General features: G+C 41.1%; 3 protein-coding genes across 6 annotated transcripts in view; 1 reads left to right on the plus strand and 2 right to left on the minus strand.

The window, feature by feature from the left end:
- Positions 1-8,538, plus strand: part of asic1c (acid-sensing (proton-gated) ion channel 1c) — an 84,788-nt gene extending 76,250 nt beyond the window's left edge. For 2 of the 4 annotated variants that reach the window (XM_062404104.1, XM_062404105.1), the window contains 7 exons: positions 61-117; positions 544-697; positions 794-885; positions 1,277-1,356; positions 1,765-1,836; positions 4,505-4,557; positions 5,578-6,755. In XM_062404104.1, coding sequence (XP_062260088.1) covers positions 61-117; positions 544-697; positions 794-885; positions 1,277-1,356; positions 1,765-1,836; positions 4,505-4,557; positions 5,578-5,656 — 587 coding nt within the window. In that variant the 3' untranslated portion in view covers positions 5,657-6,755. Of the gene's footprint in view, positions 1-60; positions 118-543; positions 698-793; positions 886-1,276; positions 1,357-1,764; positions 1,837-4,504; positions 4,558-5,577; positions 6,756-7,290 lie in introns of those variants that run through there. The other 2 variants (XM_062404107.1, XM_062404106.1) reach the window with 2 other exon arrangements.
- A 1,951-nt stretch (positions 8,539-10,489) lies between these two features.
- On the minus strand, positions 10,490-15,757 carry cdk5 (cyclin dependent kinase 5). Its single transcript, XM_062404110.1, has 12 exons — positions 15,571-15,757; positions 15,172-15,260; positions 15,004-15,071; positions 14,840-14,900; positions 14,700-14,756; positions 14,512-14,607; positions 14,233-14,307; positions 12,605-12,701; positions 12,101-12,172; positions 11,882-11,940; positions 11,703-11,783; positions 10,490-11,572 (listed from the first exon to the last, which is right to left on the minus strand). The coding sequence occupies exons 1-12, from the start codon at positions 15,605-15,607 to the stop codon at positions 11,486-11,488; spliced, it is 879 nt and encodes a 292-aa protein (XP_062260094.1). The 5' UTR covers positions 15,608-15,757; the 3' UTR covers positions 10,490-11,485.
- A 371-nt stretch (positions 15,758-16,128) lies between these two features.
- abcb8 (ATP-binding cassette, sub-family B (MDR/TAP), member 8) lies at positions 16,129-21,259 on the minus strand. The gene is made up of 16 exons (XM_062404109.1): positions 20,982-21,259; positions 19,873-20,203; positions 19,635-19,790; positions 19,401-19,495; positions 19,181-19,286; positions 18,907-19,068; positions 18,511-18,596; positions 18,292-18,389; positions 18,084-18,189; positions 17,957-17,990; positions 17,722-17,858; positions 17,532-17,626; positions 17,306-17,439; positions 17,016-17,163; positions 16,683-16,933; positions 16,129-16,528 (listed from the first exon to the last, which is right to left on the minus strand). The coding sequence occupies exons 1-16, from the start codon at positions 21,119-21,121 to the stop codon at positions 16,445-16,447; spliced, it is 2,163 nt and encodes a 720-aa protein (XP_062260093.1). The 5' UTR covers positions 21,122-21,259; the 3' UTR covers positions 16,129-16,444.
- Positions 21,260-21,824: the final 565 nt, after the last annotated feature.

Consider the following 21,824-nt stretch of genomic DNA (forward strand, 5'->3'; position numbering starts at 1 on the left):
GACCTCCTGTGGTGTTTTTATATTTGATGCATTACCTATTTTATTTTTTATTTCAAACAGGGACTTCTACAGTTTGCACACCTGAGCAGTACAAAGACTGTGCTGACCCAGCTTTAGGTGAGCCCACACACTCTGCTCTCTATATGTATGTCCATATTAGAGTGATAGTTGCATTAATGTCTGAATTGAGACAGAGCATTGAGACCATTTCAATCCTCTCGATAAAACCTCTGCAGATTTAACTTGGAATGACTTTCATCTCAGGCAGTGGAGAAGCAAAATAATGAGGTAAAATTATTGTTTAAAAAATCCCATTAGCGAGATTTGTGATTCGTCCACGCTTCACCGATATCAAATAAATCCCACCGCGCGTTCCCCTCTCCCTCCTCTCACGGCTTCAGTCATTATTTGCTTTCATGGAAAGTGAACGATGGCAGCGATTGGAGCTTGAAGAGATATTTTTAGCGGCGACTTTGAGAGCTTCTTGTTGTTTGATTCCTCGCAGATGTCACACTGTGCTTGAATGACTTTGATCATCCACAGACTTTTTGGTGGAGAAAGACAACGATTACTGTGTCTGTCAGACGCCCTGCAACATGACCCGCTATGGCAAGGAGCTGTCCATGGTTAAGATCCCCAGTAAGGCCTCCGCTAAGTATCTGGCTAAGAAATTCAACAAAACTGAGCAATACATCGGGTAAGAATTATTGAACAGTAGTGAGTTTCTCAGGTAATGCCCTCGTTTCCTTTTTTTCAAATCTTTTGGGTTTGCTCTTCTCTGTCGTCCCTCCAGAGAGAACCTCATGGTCCTGGACATCTTTTTCGAAGCTCTGAACTACGAGAAGATTGAGCAGAAGAAGGCCTATGAAATCGCGGGGCTCCTCGGTAAGATTCCTGCAGTTCCGCGGCTCATTGTGACAGAATAAACGTGGCCCCACCTCGGTGTCGGCGCTCTCAGCGGGCCGCCGCTGCACATTTCACGACGTGTCTTCACGCCTGGCGCTTTGAGGTTCTCCCTCTTTGAAGTGGTGAAACTGGCTGAGCACATTTTCATAATCTGATGCTCTCGCAAGGGCAGCCGGGTTTGGGTCTAATGAGCAGTCAGGGCTGGATGGACCCTTTTGACTGTTCGGCACAGATTACTTAGAGAGATACTGAATTAAAAGTGACAGCGTGGGGAACAGCATCACACACACACACACACACACACACACACACTCCATTGTTCAGTTGTTGTACCTGCCCATACAGTCTTTGTTCTTCTGTCTTTCTGTAGGTGACATTGGAGGTCAGATGGGACTGTTCATCGGAGCCAGCGTATTAACAATACTGGAAATATTTGACTACCTATATGAGGTAAAAGTTGAAAGACCAAGTATAACTGCTCTTTATTTATGTCTCAATGTACCAAACTTAAAGGTCCTGTGTGTCCAATTTAGGGGACAGGGATCTATTGGAAAAAATTGAATATAAAATAAAATGTATGACATCGGAAGGTTTCCACAGGTCCTCTATTATTGTCTTTATGGGGAGGGTGAGGTGAAGGGTAATCAGCTGCAGTATGACACTTCACCACTAGATGTCCCTAAATTCTACACTGAACCTTTAATAGCTCATTGGCAATATTTAGATTGCGCTAACAGAGGTTTTTTTGAGTAATTATTCAAACTTGAATGTAATTTTTCTGCTAATGTTGATGCTAATGTCAATACCCTGTCAAACGCCATGCATCTGTAATGTGTATCTGGTGTTTTCTGCATCCAGGTGTTTAAGGACAAGGTCTTGGGTTACTTCACACGCAAGAAACGACCTCAGCGTTGCCAGAGCGACAATCTGGTAATTTTCAGCTTCTCTGAATGTCTTTGACTGAATGAAGTGAACGTGACGTGTGTGATGATCTCATGAACTACAGCGATCACAAAGTGTCCGCTGGCATTCGAAATGCTTCTGATGAACGGCACCAGAGAGGAAATCATTAGTTTGAATTGGTACTGCAGAAACAATGTGTGAACACGGCCATTAATTATACATACATATTGTTTTTATTGCACAGTACAAATGCATAACCAATTACTACACACTCACATGAACTCTATATTCACATGGGGAAAACCTTCTGATGACATAAATCTACAAGATAGTTAGAAGAGAGAAAACAGATCAATATTGACTGAAGATGAAACTTAATTGTTTCTTCTGACACTTGAATGCCCTCAGGTTTTATTTATGACTCACAAGTTGTGGCCTTTATCTCAGTTAAGCCCTCACCTGTCGAGAGTTTACACAACTTATAGCCTCCCTCATTCGTGCCATGGCAGTTAACTTAAAGCAGGAACAGACACGTGTCCACGTCATGAGCGGCAGTACGATGAGATTCATGAGAGGAGATGATGGAGCAGAACGCGGGGCCAGATTAAGAGGTCTGGGGATTTTATTAACATTTGATGATCTACTCGTTTAGAAAGCCTTCGAGGCAATGAAACCCATTTTCCCTTCAAAAGTGAGGAGAGTGATGTGAGGCGTTTTTTTTTTTCTAAACCTAAATCACAGCATTTTGTTGAGCCCAGTGGTTTAACACACGGCTTCCAGAAGCACCTCCCCTGCAGCCGGTTACATAAGGTCCCTACAAAGGAATGGAGAAATTATTTATAACCAAAATACATCTTCTAATCAGCAAATGTTCTGCACGTACTGCTGAATCAAACATTCAGGAAAAGGTGGAAGAAGGTTCTACTTTTCCAAATTAAAACTTAATTGTATTTTCAATGAGCTGAGGTAGGACTATAAGTTTAAAATGAAAATGGAATCAGAACCATATTAGTACAAACAACGTTTTTAGACATGACCTTTTACCAACAGCAGGAGATTCTAATGTGTTCACATCAACACAGAAATCTCCGCAGTGTTCAGGTGAGGGCTGGTTGAGCTGCAGGCAGAGAAAGGATGTAACGTTCCGCACATCAACACTGCTCATATTACCAGAGGCTCTCCTTACTTCCATGTCTTCTACGTGTATGGCACAGCTTTTTTCACACAGAGATATTTGTGTTCTTTATGTTGGGGTTAGAACTTTCATCCGCCCCCCACACTTGCTCCCAAATGAATCCCGCGATCTCCTGCTGTGTTCTCTCTCTATAAGAGGGGGCCAGACGGAGAAAGTTCACCGAAACTCTGTCCAGAGGAAGTCCAGAGTTCAGTGAATTTAGGGAGGATGTGGTTTGGGGTCAGGTAACAGGATCAGGATCAGGGGGCAGATCCAGACACTCTCCTTAATACTGTAAAATAATGTGTTTCACAGAATATCAGTTGATTTCTCAATGAATACTCTATAGATCTTGATAAAGGACAAATATTTCTGAGTGGTTTATTATTTGATGCAGATCCAAAATAAAAAACATTATAAATATAATACATTTAAATGTGATTTCATACATTGGACCTTGCTGGATGTATTTGGTCTCTGAGTGACCTTCTAGCTATTTAATGGTTTCAGCACTAACCAATAAAACAACCTTCAATTTCAGAGTTAATACATAAAGAAAATATATGCACTTCTCTTTTTAACCTATCGATGCCAGTAGACCTAATTTTCAAAGTCTCATCTGTAATAACCACTCAGTCCTTTTCTCTCTCGTGTCCAACTAACAGCTAAAAGCACTAATCCGCCTCCGCAGGTCACTGTCGAGGCAAAAGCAAAAACCTTTCCTCTTCTCTGGTGCCGTTTTCATCCAAAGCATTGAAGTTGATCTTAGTTCAGAGCAGACGTTGAACATCTGTTTTTGTTTTTGTATCCAGTAGTTTGCTTCTCGACAGAATCTCAGAAATGCAATGCTCTGTTTCTTTGTCGCGACGCACAAGCCCAAAACTTTTTCATCAGGTGTAGAAAACAAAATGGATCTTACCACATACGATTGGTGAAGAAGTTGTGGGTTTGTGTCTGCATGAGGATTGTGTTTGTGCATGCTCGGCTGCTCAGGTTGAGAAATTGATTTGACGTCTGATGTGGATGAAAAGGATGGAAAACAATAAGAGTTCTTAGGTTTAGAAGGAGGTAGTTTTACTGTGTTTGCAGACAAAACTTTTATTTATTTAGCCGCTGACATTAAGAGAGTATGTCCTGCTTTTCTTCTGTCATCTGTTCTGTTCTTCTGACTGTTTTCTCCTCCATCCATGTCATATGTTCACCTACTCGTTACAAATCCATCTCCTTTACCTCCTGTCTCTCATATTCAGTGATTCTTTTTCAACCAGTCCAACGTCACGTCTCCACTCACCAACCTGACGATGAAGTTATGCTTTCAGTTCTTTTTTTACTCTTCTGGGTATCAGTAATCACCCTGTGCAGAACCACCCCCCACCACCACCAACTTTCTTTTCCTTTACCTGAGGGGGAAACACTCTCGTGCCGTCTTCCCCTCGCCGTTTCAACTTGTAGCATTTGCACTGTGTTTATTTTCATTTCAGTCACCCTCACCCATCTTTCTTTTCATCATGTCTATTCCAGGAGTTTCCAGAGAACCCAACCAGCCCTGGTGTCACGCCTAATCATGCCCCCAGGTAGCACACCCCATTGATAATAGATGCTCCCTCCCATGCTGTCCCTCTCTGTCATACATACTCAGCCATCTCATCCATCGTTTCCTCAGTGACTATGAATGATCTGGTTGGCTCTAGCAGGAAAAGGAAGGGGTGATTGTGTAACTGTATCATTTCCCGCCGTGTCGTAGTGTAGCTCGGTGTGTGTCTTTATTTACCGCTTCAGCAGGAGACAGGAGTTGGTTGGATTCTCTAAGTGCGTATAAAAAAAAACTAATAGTGCAAAACTTGCTCCTTGCACTAAAATAACGATGCTTTCTTTCCCATAGGATAAAGCTCAGTACTCGCGTGTCATATCTATTGAATTATTGCAAAAAAGAGCTGAACCACATGAGAGCTATTTGTTTTCCCTGCAGCACTGAGCTCCATTTATAGGCAATGCATTTCAGACTGGTGCCGGATAACATCACTAGATGCATCACTGTGTGATGTTATCACAGGTCTGCATGCAGTGAGTTTGCACAAAAATATAAATGGTTCTTTGTCTGCTGGAATAGCCATTTTGTTTTGGCCAGCGGGGCTCCCAGTGTTGTTATCCAGCACATCAGTGGTTGTCTACTTAGCAAGTGTCCTCGCACACACACACACACACACAGGGAGATGCAGACGTATGTGGGTGTTTCAGCTTCTGTGATTAAAGAGGAATTGAACATGCTAGTGTGAAAAAGACAAGACTAAAAATCTGCTGTTTTTCTCTCTCCTCTCTCTCTCTCTCTCTCTCTCTCTCTCTCCTTTCATTCATCTTTTTCCGACTTTCTTTAAACTCTCCTCTCAATCTTGGAAATCCGTTGTATGTGTTACCTCACCACATTCTCCATTGTATTTGTGTTTTGTTTTTTTTATCCTCTTATTTTACCTGTGCATCACTTCTTTCCTTCATCATCATCATCATCGTTGCTCCCTTCATCGCCCTTCCCTTAACCCGGTTGAACTCGTCTTCCTCCCCCCCCCCCCCCCCCCCTCCTCCCCTCTGTCCTGCAGAGCACCTGTGACACCCTCCGGAGTCACTCGGACAGTCTCGGATTCACGCCGAACATGTTACCTCGTCACCCGACTCTAGGCAACTTCGAGGAGTTTGCCTGTTGACGACATAAAGGAGGGGTCGGGGGTCGGGGGTGGCAACATGTGGGGGACTCGCCAGCAAACTGTGAAATAATTTATGTATTTACCAGAACAAGGGGTTGATTGTATAACTCATAAAATCCTATAGTAGAGTTTATCAATGCCTGAATAGAAATAGAATACTATCATCCGAAGAAAAAAAAGAAAAAAGAGAGAGAGACCACTTTCAAAACAGAACTCAGGTTTAACTGCCATGTCAAGGCGTCAGTGTTAATTTATTCATGTTTCATTTTGTGCAATTGTTTTTCTTATCCAGTCACTTTACAATATACAATCGCTGAAGATAATATACGTGTCCAAAAAGGGATTCTGACGAGTTACTGTTGTGCTAGTTCTTTCTGTACACCAGTGGAAAAATAGAAGTCCACATGTGGACGGTGGTGTGTGTAACTTTGCGGTTTCTTCTCGGTGTTAACGTCTCCCGCATCCATTGATCCAGTGTATCCAGTGACCTTATACCCGTCACCAGTTAGGAGAGCAGAGCCTTTTTACAAATCTGCTCCACTTTGACGAGCTGATTGTCGGATGTGAAGAGAGCTGCTCCCACCGGGATCAAAGCACTGCACCAGTGTTACACGTTGCCTTTTGCTACTTGGAGGCTTTCGAGTCGAGCCTCGTGAGTTAAACAACAAGAGTTTGGGAACAGAACAGGAACTGGATTATTTGTACATATAAAAGGATTGAGTTGAGACGACAGAAGCGACCGAGCTGGATGTGTTTTGTTAACGTTACTCACTTTTTACATAAAGTACATTTAAAAAAAGAGAGTCAGGAGGCAAAACATGCTGTTGATTGTACCTTTATATCTTTATATAGCTGATATGTTCATTTTCATTCACGTCTCTCCCATTTTTTCGGGGATGCTGGCGTTCAGCGCGCTGTAGAAGTCGGCCCTTATTTCACGTGGAACTCATCAGACCAAAAACAACAAGTCAGGCGCTCTTCTGCCTTTTCTAATAATTCTGTTGTTTTTCTCGTCGTGTCTTAAAGGTGTTGATCAGCACAATGATAGTAATCTATTCTCTATTGAACATGGGGGGGGGGGGGGGGGGGGGGGGGGTTAAATGAGGATTGTTGCTGACAGACAGATTCTGGCTGATTGCAACATGACTGACAGCGGGAGAGTTTATCCTGTAGGAGAGAATTGCCTCAAAGCATCAAAACCACCATGCACCTCGGCTCAGTTGATTTCTAACAGAAATGCATTGTACAATTTTCCCATTGTATCCTCCTATTATTATTATTATTATTGCAGAACATGTAATGAGTCACAAATAAGAGTTTGTGATATATAAATGATCAAGTATAATAAACTCTATATTTACCCATCTTACTCATGTACACAACTTCTCTTCTTATCTCTGTGTCCGTCCACTTCCTCCCTTCCTCTTGAGAACCCTTGACACCACAGTTATGGACTTGTAGGTAGACTCACACATCCCGGGCTATGAATACCTTATTGACTTTTTCTTTTCTCTCTAACGATGTGAAACTTTTCAAGTAGAATGCCGACCACAGTGAGTGCTGTTCATAAACATTGTAGCTTTATTACTCTGTTGTCTGTTGTATTAGATGACTGTTGATGTGAAGCACAAACCCTTGGAGATCAGCCATCACTCGAAAAGCCAGTGACAGGACGTCTCTGGCTGTGACTACCTTTTACGGATCGACTTTTAACTTTCCCACACTGTTGCACACGGTGGGTGTGTTCACTGCTCCGGCGTTATCAGGGATAACGAGTGCTGTCTCCGAGAGGAGCCAGAGACTTTATCCAAATGGGAATTTTACCTTTCAGGAAAAGAAAACAAACAAACAACATCAAAAAGGGTGAAATCGTTGAGTCATGAGCAATAAATGCACCGGATGAGAAAAAAACACTGTTAAAACAAATTTGATTTGGGATTATCACGACATGGTCAACAGCCGGAGCATAAGTAGACAACTGCAACACACTAATGTAAGATACACGTGGACAACAACCATCATCAGCCAAAAAACAGAAAGAGACACAAAAAATGCCAACTCACGTTACGCGATGATGCTGTTCTGAAGATGCTGCATTGCCAAGATGATTTTGAAGTGTGTGTGTGAGCGTACGTGTGTAACGTTGAATCTACCGTGAACTGTGGGGGTGCGTGTCGGATTTGTGACTCTAACCCCCGCCCCCCCCGCCCCGCCTTACCAGTAGAAGAACAGCAGAGTGTACGTGAACTGGCAGAAACTCATCCGTGACCTGTGTGTGCTCATCAAGTCGACCGACATTAACTGCATAGCTATGACCAAGTAGAAACACAATATGAAGATACTGTTACTATACTGTACAGAGATTTGAGCTATTTTATTCTTACGGTTCCTAATAGTTCTAATAGTGACCACACGGCACAGCCCCCTGTTTCCTTCCTGCATGAACCCTGTGTACCCCTCTCTTATCTCTGGTCTCTTAATGTCATATTAGCCGAGCTGTTCACTTTGTACTGTCCAGAGTGTATTTCTGGAGCCAGGTGAATCTGAGAGAGTTCTCCATATCGTGTGGTGCACTTTGGGATTTTTATGATTGAAAAAAAAAAAAAGGTTTGGGATCATGCAACATTTAACTAAATAAAGATAAGTGTGCAGATGTGGGAAATTACAATATCACTTCATATGGCTTCGAGGGATAATAGATGTGCCTTTAAGACTGGTTCTTTCAGGAAACATTATCATTTTCACCGACACACACACATGGGGAACTGGATTTGCTTCATCTGGCTCGCTGTGCATTTTATTGTAGATATGTGATTTTAACTCTGAACTGTACATTAAATAGTTCATTCAACGATCCGTCCGTTTCCTTCTCAGTGTTAAACCAAACTGTGACTAAACTGCCAACTGAGAAGACTTCATCTCAATCCCCTGCTCAATATGGGATCACAGATAAACACACAGTGATCTGCTGAGGTTAGAACAGTTTGGGTTCATTCATACACAGATTTCAGTTTGTGGTTTTCTCTTTTCGAATATGTCTCGGCTGTGAAAAGGTTATGTCCAGAACTTCCAGTAGAGTAGCTGAGTTTTGAAGAGACAGATTTTAATTATCCTAAATCTCAACTTTGCTTATTTATACAATTAGTACTTTCAACAAAGATGACACACAACTTTATCAAACCTCTTATAAACCGAATCTGACTATTTAAATTCAATAATTTGTAATAATTCAAACAATCACAACACGACAGCAGTTTTAAGACATTTTCTTTAAATGCTGAGTGTTCTTTACTTAATTATTAATATGCAGGCTGTGTATTGTCAAAGAGAGTCAAGCATCAAGTTTCATTTAGAAGCTGTTCTGGAGCTTTTCATCATCTCTCATGTTCTTCCACAGCATTTGGGAGTTTGCCCACTTGTCATGGATTTGACTGAAAGCTCCGGAGCAACTGCTAAATGGACCCCGACAAATGAATTGTTTGTCCAAGGTCAAAGATCCAATCTCAAAAGCAAACATGCGTTAATGTCGTCTTCACCGAGGCTCAGAGAATCGGCTCAAATATACACAAAGAGAAGAAGTGACTACTTACGAAAGCAAACATACGAGCAAAGTGTGATCTCCACTCATTTCAAATCCAAGCTGTGTAAAGAAACTCCAGCAGTTTGAAAAGTTCTGTAACGAGGAAATGAAAAACTGACAGCAGAAGCTTTTGTGTTGTTTTTTTCTCTTGATTGTAACTTCATCCACATACAACATGTGAAATCCTAAAGAGGCGGCTAAACGCTACAGGTGTATTATTCAAATCATTCAAAACATTCTGTACCAAATGAAGTTGTGCTACATTTAAACAAATGCAAAAACAAAACAAAAACAACTATTAAAATGAGCAGACATTCCATCATCAATAAATACATGCATCCATTATCTAGTCTTATACGTCAGCAAAATGAAAACGAGTGCTTTACCCTATAGATTCAAACACGGCTCCTGGTGTAGGCGTTGATGGGATAAGTAGCACTGTAATGATAACACTGCAAGCTGTCGAGCATATTGACACGTGTAACCGAAGTGGAAACGGCGAATGGGTGAAAACAATCTTGTGAAAATACAGATTATCATTGAGATCATCTGTCGTTTTCTTCAATCTCCAACTGAATGATTACAGAAGCAGTTTTAGAAAAGCTCAAAGAATAATGATCGAGGTGAAAATAGAAATATGTCACAAATGGTCCACTGCTCATTCACGTACATACAGATATATATTTATATTTATAATTGGCCCATTTATTGATAACCGGCTCTAATCCTGGCTGTCAGTGTTCAACAAATTTTTATATCATGGATAACTAAACGAATTAACATAAAAACCGTCATTTACAAAGTGCACAAAAAGACAAAATGGGAAATAAAAAATAATTATAAATTAGCTTCCCATGCTATTATACAATCTTGTAACTATTAGTGGGAAAATGTTGTGTTGGTTTGTGAAGCATCTCAAACAGGAAGTGTGATAAAAATATATGTATACAAAAAATTAAATAACAGGAAGACATTTGTGTCGACGATGTTTCCAGGGAAGACAAATGTAATTTGATCCTAAACTCGATGGTGTCAGTGTCAGTCAGTACATTTCCAATCTGAATAACAGTTTGTGACCTAAAGGAGCAAAATGGTGAATCCTGTGTACAGACAAAAACACAATTTAGATAATAAATAAAAATACTTCCACTGATAAATTAATTAACAGATTAATATTTATGCCGGATCAGTTATTTCAAATCATTTCCTACAATAACCCCCCCCCCCCCCCCCCCCCCTCTTTAGAACCAAATGACACGTTTCTAACCAGGAAACTTCTGAGGAAACAATGACAAATAAAACTAAAATATGGCCTTAAACAAACAACACGCACATAAAGGGGGGAAACACTGACTTAAGCGTCATCTGTAAAAGAGAAAAGATCAGCTGTTTGTGATTCTTAAACTGGGAAATCGATTTAATGAGCTGCCCCAGGAATCTGTGGTCCCCACTAGAGCCCTTTCTCAGTTAGTTATCACAGCCAATAAGCAAATACAAACTTGCCCTTGTTGATTAAGAAATTGTTTCGATTATAAAATCTGTTAAGATTTTTTAAACTGTAAAATATCAAACTCTGTACAAATATAATTATTTAACAACCAAACTGAACTAATCCTCTCCCAAAAATGTTTATTATTTGTTATTTAAATACTGAGTATTGACTTATCCTTAACAGATTTTTTATTAGTGTTAGGGTTAAAAAAAATCAATTGTTAAGACTTGTGTTACTGGAATCGCACTGTCCGAAATGCTTTGTACGTTACAATGGGATCAGAAACCATTATTGTTAAACAGGTTTGTGTAACTGATATGTTGTTTAGATTCAGATTCACCACAGATTCAAAGGGCTTTTGTTCAGGGCTTTGTTTAAAAGTCATGTGCCAATTTCATTCTCTTGGATCAGACAGGCTTCTTGTCGAGGTCCATTTCTGCGGGTGACATTTTATTCAATGCAACACGTAGCGCGACCTCCCATGTTAGCGCTAATTAACCGGGAGGTGTCTAAGTACCAAATTAAACTGGCCTGCAACCTACAAGAAACAAAAACCTTGCAGAGCCGCGAGGCCTTTGTTCCACACAGAGGCACAACAGAGTGAACTGCAGGGGAGTGTTTGGAGAACCGGTGAGGGATTTTGCCTTGTTGGGACTGATCCTAATGAAACCAGCAGAGTGAAGGATGACTGATTCTGGCGGCTGAGGTTCACGCAGAGGCAATGTAGCATTTTAGGGAGGGCAGAAATCAGCGAAGTACGGGTGCTGCAAGGCTTCTTCTGCTGAGATCCTCTGGACAGGATTACATTTCAACAGGTTCTGGGTGAGAACAAAAGAAACCGGTTAATAATTGAGACAAAACTACAGATTGGCAAAAACGGATTCAAGCACCTTGTTTTGGAAACCTGACAAGAATACTTTGTCGTGAATACATTAAAAATGAGAATACCTGGAGTAGATCTCGTCCTGTGCTACTTAGTTTAGGGACGACATTCACCAGTGAGGTGGTGGCTGGATACATGGGATATGGCTGCATGGAGAGAAGGAGGCAGTAAAATACAGTTAAATTTAAGAATTCAGTAAAACATAATATAAACTAAGCTCACACAGAATGAATGAAGAATGTACCTTGTAATCGGGGAGTTTGGTCATAGTCTGCCACTGATCTTCAGTCGGTGTACCCAACAATGTACCGAGTGGTTAAAGAAACATTGTCCAACTGATTTAGACTGAAGTGTTTTTATAAAGAGATCAATGTCTGAGTCTCACTGTCTGAGTCTCACATAACAAACAGTATAAGCAGGAAACTCATCGAGTCCGTATCTACAACTGATGTCAACAAAAGATATCTGAAGATTCTTTTCAACTGGTCGTCCACATCATTCCCGGGAAATAAAGGCCTTCCAGCGTTCGCCAGCTCTGACAAGACAAAGTCAAACATGGGGAAAATGATTGGGTGGTATATTTGGATATTAGTTAATACAAGACTTGTAGTGGTCCTAACCCGCCCCATTATTCTAACTGTGCATTTTTACTTGAATTAAATACATTCCCTCATCACTCTCCTTTCAATTTCATTTAATAAAATCGTTTTTCCACCTAAATGTGAAAAACACAGAGGAATCAGCAGCAGACGAACCACACCTTCAAGTTTCAAAGTCTAATATTAATGTTGCTCTTCTCAAACAGCTGCAAAAAGTCTGGTGCCTTACGTTTAGTGCGTTTATACATAACTTGAAAGATAATGAAACATGCATTGTGCATTTTTAATCACCAGTTCTATCTGAATCCTACTTCCACTAAGAACAGAGTGACACATGTCCTCATTATCATCAACAATCACAAACCAACCTGCAAATATGCATCCAGCAGACCACATGTCGATTGAGGTAGAGTACAGTTTAGCACCGAACAGCACATCCGGAGGCCGGTACCACAAGGTCACCACCTGCACGGGTCACAAAGCACGGTGGCATGGTTAGACCAGTTACATCTATTCTCTCAGACAGACGAGTGGCGACTTGGTCATGGTTTCCATTTACAACTCATTGACATTTTAACAAACTGTGTATTTGTCAGGTGTCGAGTATTTTACAGTTCTAATCCCAGGTTTCGTATAATGTGCTCAGTGCAGCAACAGAGAAGAGAACAAAGATTTTCAATACTTTCTCAATTTGTGGGCAGATGGAGATGCACCTGTGTTTAAGACAGGAAAGTTCATTCCAGTGCAGATGCTGCAGAATCCCTTCTTTCATTAGTCAGCACATGTTATTTAGACGAAAGCTGTCTTCTAAAACGGTTGCATCCCATTTATCCATTGCTTCTGTTAATTCATCTATTTTTCAAATCACATCTTTAGAGTACTGTGTTTCCAACAACACCATCCTGTGGAGTGTTATTCATTAATTTATTTGAAAAGTTCTAAGTTAGAATTTGATAATAAATGTGGGGAAGTCAATGCATTTTGTCCATAAAGCTGAATTAAAACCCTTGCAAGTGAATAAAACTTTTGTTACTACTTTACTTAAGTGTTGGATTGTCAGAGATGGACTTTTTAGAGAAATTTTGTCACCTGAGAAAAAGTTAAAACATTGTTTAACGCCACTCTGAAGCACTTTGTTGGATCTTTAAAGATATGACAGGGGTGTGATGAGCAACGACACTGATAAACTGCTGCATGCACAACATACAGCATGTCCTTATAGTGCAAGCATCATTCATTTCTTCTCTCTGAAACACTGCAAAGACTCTTGATGTAATACATTCTCTGAGATATAATGACCTTCCAACGTTTTCAGATCTGTGAAGTCACAGCACGTCAACTGTCCCCCTAAAATGAGATGGCCCCTTAGGTCAGCCAAGACAGACCGCGACACTTATCTGAGACTCGATTCTCATTTCTTTGCAACACCATAAAAAAAAAACACCACCTGAACCGCACGCTGCTGTGTGGTCCACTCCATTCCAGCATTGATTTAACAATTCAACTTCAAGACCTCAGAGAATTTAATTGAGGCCATTAAATTAAACCCAAACAATAAGACCATAAACAAAACAACTGCATTTTAATAGCTTAGAAAACATTTGGGATTGTGTTTCATCAGTACTGTTACAGTTTGCCAGTTAGATGTTAATACTGAGCCATATTTTGATATCAATTTATATACTGAGATAAGGATTTTTGGAAACAGTGTACAGAGCCAGGATGTTTTGTTTTATTGATAAAATACTGTTTGGTTTTAAAGGTAGGAAAATACTTTTAGCAATAGATTTGGGTCTCTTTGACCAAGAAACTACTTCTATAAAAAGCCTCGATGAAAGAGCACAAATCTTTTCATTTCTTTGTTGGCCTCGGGAGATAAAACATTCAGAAATCAATCTACGACTTGGTTTATCTTTAGATATGGAATGTGACCGAATCAATGCAGCTTCACACAAGTTACAGACTGTAGCTTGTGTGTTAATGATGTACGACCTACCTCTGCTGAGTAGCACCTCACAGGAATACCAAAGGCTCGAGCCAACCCGAAGTCAGCCAGCTTCAGCTCCCCATTCTGTAGAGAGAGAGAGAATGAGAGAGAGAGAGACGTCACCAAATCTTTACAGACGACAGCAACTCAAACTACAGAGCGTCAGAGCGAGCCATGAAGACAGAATACTCCCTTTTTCTTTCCTTCAACATTATGGAAACAGTATTCTGACTGTTTAGCTTTTAACCAGCCTTCAAGTCAAAGTCCAAATGCATCGAAAACACTCACTCTGTTGATGAGAAGATTCTGCGGCTTCAGATCTCTGTGGAGGACGTTTCGACTGTGACAGAAAGCGAGGCCTTTCAGCAGCTGGTACATGAAGGACTGTAAAAAACAAATCAATGCATTTAAGTAGTAATACGATATATCCCTGGTTTATCTCTATTCTTGGATTGGCCAGGTTGCTGATCTCTCACCTTCACAGTTTCAGGATCCAGATCCCCATTGCAGCTGTCAAAATACTTCTTCAAATCCTGCAGTTGATAAGAGAAACGTTAGCCTCGGGGGGGGGGGGGCACCCATCAGAACAAAACATACCGGTGGTTTCAAATCTCACCTGATCACAATATTCAAAAACCAAGGTTAACTTCTTGTCACTGTGCAAAACGTCGTGTAGTCTGGAGGAGACAGAGAACAGACAGAAGTTGTTGATGTTTAGATGCTAGTTGTGTTACATTTTAAATCACCTGACATCCTGCAGAGTTTCAGTAGCAGACTGACCTGACTATGTTTTTGTGCTTGAGCTCCTTCAGAAGGCAGATCTCTCTCAGGGCAGAGCTGGGCACCCCCTGAAATGAATGACAGCCAGTGTTGTTAGCATTAGCCTCCTGCACCATTAGCCTGTTAGTGTGCACATAAGCTGCTAATAATGTTTTACTGAGCACATACCTCGTCGTCATCGTCCAGCCTCACGCGTTTCAAAGCTACGATTTCGTGGGTTTCTCTGTTTTTAGCCTTGAACACTGTCCCGTAGGTTCCTGCGAGGGAGAAATCGCAGGGTTAGATCCCAGTCAGCGCATCGATGAATGACAAAGTCCCGACGCTAGTTAGTTAAACTAGCTGGCGTTAATATCACCAAACCCGGCGGGCGGACATCTCCGGACAGATCTTTAACACGTACTAGTGTTGGTGACTGTCGCTCTGCGGATTTATTTAACTCAGGAACAACGCTTTCTAAATCCAGCTAACGTTAGCTAGCCCTGCAACTGCACAGGAGCTACGTTAGCAAACCAGGCTAAGCTAATTCTAGGCAAAGCTCACTTTAATAAATAAGCGCAGGAAACTTACCCTCTCCAATTTTTTCCAGCTTTTCATATTTCTGCATGTTTGACCGAAGAAGCCAGCCCGGGGCCCGCTACCGAACTAATGACCACTTAAAGCCCCACACTGGGGTTAATGGTGCTCAGGTGGCTAACGTTAGCTTGGAGCTAAGTGCATACGGGTCCGACTCGGTCAGGCTTGTGTTGTCGCTCCCCCAGTGGCCAAAAGATGAACTGCAGCATTCCGCAACATAACTGAGTGCAGAAACTTCAGTTTTTTATTTGGAGAAATTTTATAAAAAGACCTCGAGTATTCAAGTGCACGTGACAAAATGATTATAGAAGAGACTGCAAAGATAACATCTGTAAGATAAGAATCATGATCGTGGAGAGAATATCTCTGCTTTCTTCATCCCTTTCTTTGAGTGTAGGATTCAAACTGGATAATCACCTGATGAAATGACACTATCCACAAATCACATACTCCTCAGCATATAGGATCAGTGTTTAGTCTCTTCAATCAGGTAATTGTGGGAAAAAAAACACAGAAATTATTTATACTATGACCAAAAAAACAACAGAGAACTAATCAGAACAAGTTTATTCATTTGTTGTCTATACATTATAATTTATCATTCTATACAGATACAGTAAAAACAGTGTTATGTACTTCCCACTTGAGACTGTACATTAGTGTGGCTTGTTAAATCATCCTAGACTGACCCGGTTGGTCCATTTGTAAAGTACATAAAACCTGAGTAAATCCTGGCCTAAAAGTCGGCATGGAAATGGTAAAATTAGGATACATTTTATTGTATTCATGTGTTCATGCAACCCATCCCCTATGGATTTAAAAATAAACTCTATTATTCATTGTTGATCTAGAGTATGTTTTGCAGTGTTCATTTGTGCCCCTCAGCTCTTTGCCTGCGGATCAGATCAGAATACAGTCCTCCTTTGCTCAGCAGCTCTAAGTGAGACCCAGCCTTAAAAGAAAAAGGGAACCATTAGATACAATTACAATATTACACAGTGCATGCCGAAGAATCAATAACACTTATATGAATTACTGACAATTGGATGAGTCAGTTCTCTCTGTGCATCTCTGAACTTTGGACATTTAACAGGATATGACCTCACCTCCACAATGCGTCCATTGCTCATGACGCAGATGATGTCAGCCCCTTGAATGGTGCTCAGCCGGTGGGCAATGATGAGCACAGTGCGACCCCTTGTGGCCCTGTCCAGAGCCTCCTGTACCACCCGCTCCGACTCTGCATCCAATGCACTGGTGGCCTCATCAAGCACCAGGATGCACGGGTTCTTGATCAAGGCGCGGGCGATGGCGATGCGCTGTTTCTGGCCGCCTGAGAGCGTCGCTCCTCGCTCACCTGGGATTAGAAATCTAGTGCTTAGTATCCACATCTCCCAGAGTTTCTTAAGAGTAGTAAAAGCTTAAATGATAGTACCCACCAACCACAGTGTTGTAGCCGTCTGGGAAACTGGTAATGAAGCGATGAGCATTGGCTTGCTTGGCTGCATTAATGACCTCAACATCTGTGGCCTCGGGCTTCCCAAAGCGGATGTTCTCCATGACAGATGATCCGAACAAAACTGGCTCCTGCACACAATATTGAAGGATGCAGAACAGTGAGATCTGGACAGCTACAAAAGGGTCTAATTATGAAATATAATAAACAAAATATTATTCATATACCAGTTTAAAAAAGAATGGCAACATACTCATGATGAGCAACCTTTACCTGATTGATGAATCCAATAACTTGCCCCCTGAGCCACGACAGGTCGAGTGTTCGAATGTCAAGTCCATCCACCTTGACGACACCGCTGGTCGGGTCGTAGAAACGCTCCAGCAACGACGCCACCGTGGACTTCCCTAGAATGCATCGGATAGATAGGTAAGGGCTCACCATCAGACTGTTCACTGTTCACATGTCACACAAATTACAATTAGAATCATTATATTACCTCCTCCAGATTCTCCAACAATGGCAACAGTTTTACCCGGAGCCAGTGTCAAGTTGAACTTCTTCAAAATCTGATGACCGGGTCTTGTTGGGTAACTGGAAATAAATATACAAAAAAAAAATTCAATAAACATTATCATCTGGTGTTAATGTTCAGACAATGTTTAAAATTGAAGAGATGAGGTTCTAACCTGAATGAAATGTCCTGGAAGTCCACTCTTCCCATCAGATTGTGGTACGAGATGCGTCCCCCCCCTGACCCAGTAATGGTTGGCTTCAAAACCAGATATTCAAAAACTCTGGCCCCGGAGCTGAGACCTCTCACCATCTGCAGCAAATGTTAGAAATTTACAGTTTTATAAATAATTCTAAATGTTAAATGTGTGTCGCTCAGATAACACAACCATGCAAAGAATTTTAACTCACCTGTCCAAAAAGGATCGAGATACTGGCCAATGACCTGAGCACAAAGACAACACACCAATTAAATAACACCAGATACACTTATTAGTTAATACAGCGCAATAATTGTGGAGCAAGTTGTGTCCTCTACCTTTGAACAGTCTGGGAAGCGATCAGGAAAGACATGAGTTCTCCAGGGGTCATTTCATTTCTAGAAATTAAAGTCCCTCCAGCGAAAATAGTTCCCAGAACGATGCCTGGATCATGGGCACACAATGTATAAACATTACAATCCTGAGACACAACAGCAGTCTGCCTAACCTTATGTTGATTAGTTAAAGTTGGTAACACACACTCACAATTCAGGGCAATGTTTGACAGTCCTTGGAAGACTGCTATTCCAGCGCCAAGATTTTCATTCATTTCACATGATTTGTCGACTTCATAAGAATATAACCTGGAGAAAAACATGATTCAAATTACATAAATATAAACATTATCTAATGAATCTGAGACACAATGTACTGTGCTCTAAAAGCAGTACCGCTGTGAGTAGATAAAAATATACTCTGACTTACTGGAGCTCCCGCTCTTCCATACTAAACGCTTTCACTGTCCGCACATTACCGAGGGCCTCGTCTGCCACGCCTGTTGCTTTTGCCACCTGAAATGTATGTTTGGACACAGTCAGACATCAAATGAACATACAGTATGTTACAAACAGCAAACCTTCATTATATCCAGATTTAAGTGCATCATTCCATTATTTATAAAACATGCTGTAAACAGGGACAGACAAAGTAGGACAGATTGTGTTTTCTGTGTAAAAGCATAAATCTGCTTTACCTTCTAAACATAATTTAACAACGCTGAAAGATGTCTTAAGAAAACGATGCTCTGTCCAGTTCAAAGAGTTAACAAAACTCAAACAATACACATATATGTATACAAGACATTTTGCAGTCCAACTCTACCTGTTCTTGAGCCAATCGGGATAGTTTGCGGAGGAATGAGCCAATGAGAGCCCCAGCTCCCACTAGACAGGGAAGGACCACTACAGTCAAACCTGTGAGTTTAGGGGACATGATGTAGAGGGAGACAAAACATCCAACTGTCTGTGTAATACTTCGCAGACCCTGAAAATATGGAAAAAGACTCATTAAAAAAAAGGAAATGGAAGGTTAAAACTAGCAAAAAGCTTATATATCACATATTGAATATTTTACAACACAGGTTTTCACTTAATACCTGAGAAATGACTAATTTAAAAGACGACTTGAACTCCTGAATGTCAGAAGTCAAACGATTCACCAGCTGCCCGGTTTTATTAGCGTCAAAGAAAGCCACATCTTGCCTGTGAGGAAAAGTAACAATGAGAGCATTAGTAGCAGTTACTTCAACATGTAATCTGTCTATAAGCAGTGCATAATGAGAGGAACCATGACTGCATGCGATCTGTAATATGCACCTCAGTAAGGATGCGAAAAGCGTCTTTCTCATGTCCGCTGCCACTCTCTCTCCAACCTGAGAAAGCAGGACGATGTAGCCGGTCGTCAGCAGGCCCTGCACAGTGGAAGGAATATATATCAACACGACACATACTTGCAACTACTTTATCATAATCATACAATTCCGCTGATTGTTGATGAAGCAGGGGCATTTTAAGCTGTGCAGCATAACAGATTTCTTCTTGTGCACTTACTTGGACACCATACAGGCCGAGCAGCTTCAAGGCAGGACCTCTTATTTCATAAACATAGTTCCCAGTCTGTTCCCTCAGGTACCGTGCCACAACATTCACCAGATCCCCAAGCATCAAGGGGATTTGAATGTTCAAGATCGCTGCAGCAAAAGCAAGCTGAGGCGAAAGATAATCAGTTTAGCTGATCAGCAATTCCATCACGGCCTTGATGACATGTTACTGTCTTTAGTGGCCTTACCACAACAGCCCCCATGAGAGCCAAGAGCTGAGGTTTGACAAATTCCCACAGGATATGCCATTTGAATTCGGGTGGAGGTTTTTTGGCGACGGCTTCCACCAGGGTGTTGTTGTTCACGTCTTCCTCGCAGTACGCCACATGGCAGAACAGCCGTGCAGAGACCGTGAGCACCGCTGGTCCCAGGATGAACCTCAGGGACACTCCCGGGGGTTTGGACGTCCGGGTGGCCGACTGGCGGACAGCTCTCTGGGTGAGGCGCCACATACGACTGACGGCATGACCCGGCTGCTGTGAGGAGCTGCACCCATTAGACCCTGGAGATGTATACCACCTGGATTTGACAAAGAAGATTCATCCAATTAGACAGAAACTTTTTTAATTTAAATAATTTAAAGATTTTACAAAACTAATGTCACAAATGAAAGGCATAATGGGCAGTGTGGCTTTCTGAATCAGGCAATTATTTTTATCAGAAAATCTACATTTATTGTATGACTTAAAGTTCGTTAACTTTAACCGTATTGTTAATAATTAATAGAGTTGCTCTGGAAGTGTGGCTCAATCAAAACAAGATCTGTGAGGCAGATATCAATATCTTTAACTGAGCGATTACAAGATCTGATAATGATATATAAACTGACAGCATTATCATTGCGAATGTGAATAAAGTTACATTTTAGAATCAGACATTTTAATGAAAGTGAAAACTGAATTGCTCTGTACTCTGTAGCAGAGGTCACACTTCCTGTACTGCATATACATATTTAACACTGATCATGATCTTTTAATATCTTAATCTTCTTTTATGGTTGTCTTCTCTATTATTCATTGCTTTGGAAAGCATTAGTCTCTAAATCTGTTTTTCCAATAACCTGTCAACACTTACAAGTGCATTGTGATATAATAAAGATTGATTGCTTTAGTGGCTGACTCACGCACACACACACACTTATCCATATTAAGCAACACAAGGAAGGATCACTGTGAACACTACTATACTAGTACACTAGTATAAACCTCAAACTACTTAAGAATCTTAAGTGATTCCATTCAAACTGATGTTAAACAACCGACATTAGCTCAAGTAGCAGCCGGTCCCATTACTTTACCGTGACAGGTTCCAGATGTCAGCTGTTTTGTGGCAGCGCGGGTACAACGACAGTGACCGCACCGGAGCAGCAGCGAGGCTCGCTTTACTGCAAAGGATCTGAAACATGTTCGATGCCTGATTCAGGGATGATAAACTCATCAGGTCAAAAGAATCACTGAGCTAAACTGTAATCCACGGCCAGCAAGCGGGCTGCCATGTTGGGTCTGACCCACAATGCATTGCTCTGTGTCTAATCTGAATTTGTGATTTCAGGTTTTTGACAACATCGAGCATTTTGATATCACAACAGCTGATGATCTGAGGGATTTTAAGAGATTGTGAAACATTTGATGGAACGAGACGCGACGAAAACACGAGTTGTCCGGTTAACCCTCAAAAACTACAATCGTTAACCGGAAATGACATCGGCGTATGCCGCGTTCATGTAACTTAATTCCAGTCGTAAGTACAACAAAAACATAAAGGGGGAAAACCGTTAGCTCACTTCAAGATTCAGGTAGATTTATTGTCATCCCAAAACGTGAAGTACATGAGCAGGGAATAAATGTAATGAAATTAAAACAATAGAACATATAACTAAAGAAGTAGTCTGTTGTTTCTATTCTGTTGTATTTCTCATCCATATGTAATGAAAATGTTTAATTATAAGGCAGTGAAGGGAACTTTGCGTAATGTAGGGTAGATACTTTATTTAAACCCAAGGGAAATGTAGGTATCGAGTAGCACACAAAACACTCAAACATGAAAGCATAAGGATCAGTAAACATCAAAATGAGTCACGAATATGTTCACTGCAGTGAGATGAACATACAGACTAATATATCTGTTCAGGTCAAAAACC

Source organism: Platichthys flesus, chromosome 14, assembly GCF_949316205.1.
Source record: "Platichthys flesus chromosome 14, fPlaFle2.1, whole genome shotgun sequence".
NCBI lineage: Eukaryota > Metazoa > Chordata > Actinopteri > Pleuronectiformes > Pleuronectidae > Platichthys > Platichthys flesus.

Excerpts from the sequence above, each read along its gene's own strand:
- cdk5 (XM_062404110.1), bottom strand. The coding sequence starts at position 15,607 with ATGCAGAAATATGAAAAGCTGGAAAAAATTGGAGAGG. Across the intron at positions 14,757-14,839 it reads TTTTTGAATATTGTGATCAG|GATTTGAAGAAGTATTTTGA; the intron begins GTGAGATTTGAA and ends TATCAACTGCAG. Across the intron at positions 12,702-14,232 it reads TGAGGTGCTACTCAGCAGAG|GTGGTGACCTTGTGGTACCG; the intron begins GTAGGTCGTACA and ends TGACCCGTGCAG.
- abcb8 (XM_062404109.1), bottom strand. The coding sequence starts at position 21,121 with ATGAGTTTATCATCCCTGAATCAGGCATCGAACATGTTTCAGATCCTT. Across the intron at positions 19,496-19,634 it reads TCGGCCTGTATGGTGTCCAA|GGCCTGCTGACGACCGGCTA; the intron begins GTAAGTGCACAA and ends TCCACTGTGCAG. Across the intron at positions 18,597-18,906 it reads CCCGATTGGCTCAAGAACAG|GTGGCAAAAGCAACAGGCGT; the intron begins GTAGAGTTGGAC and ends CATACATTTCAG.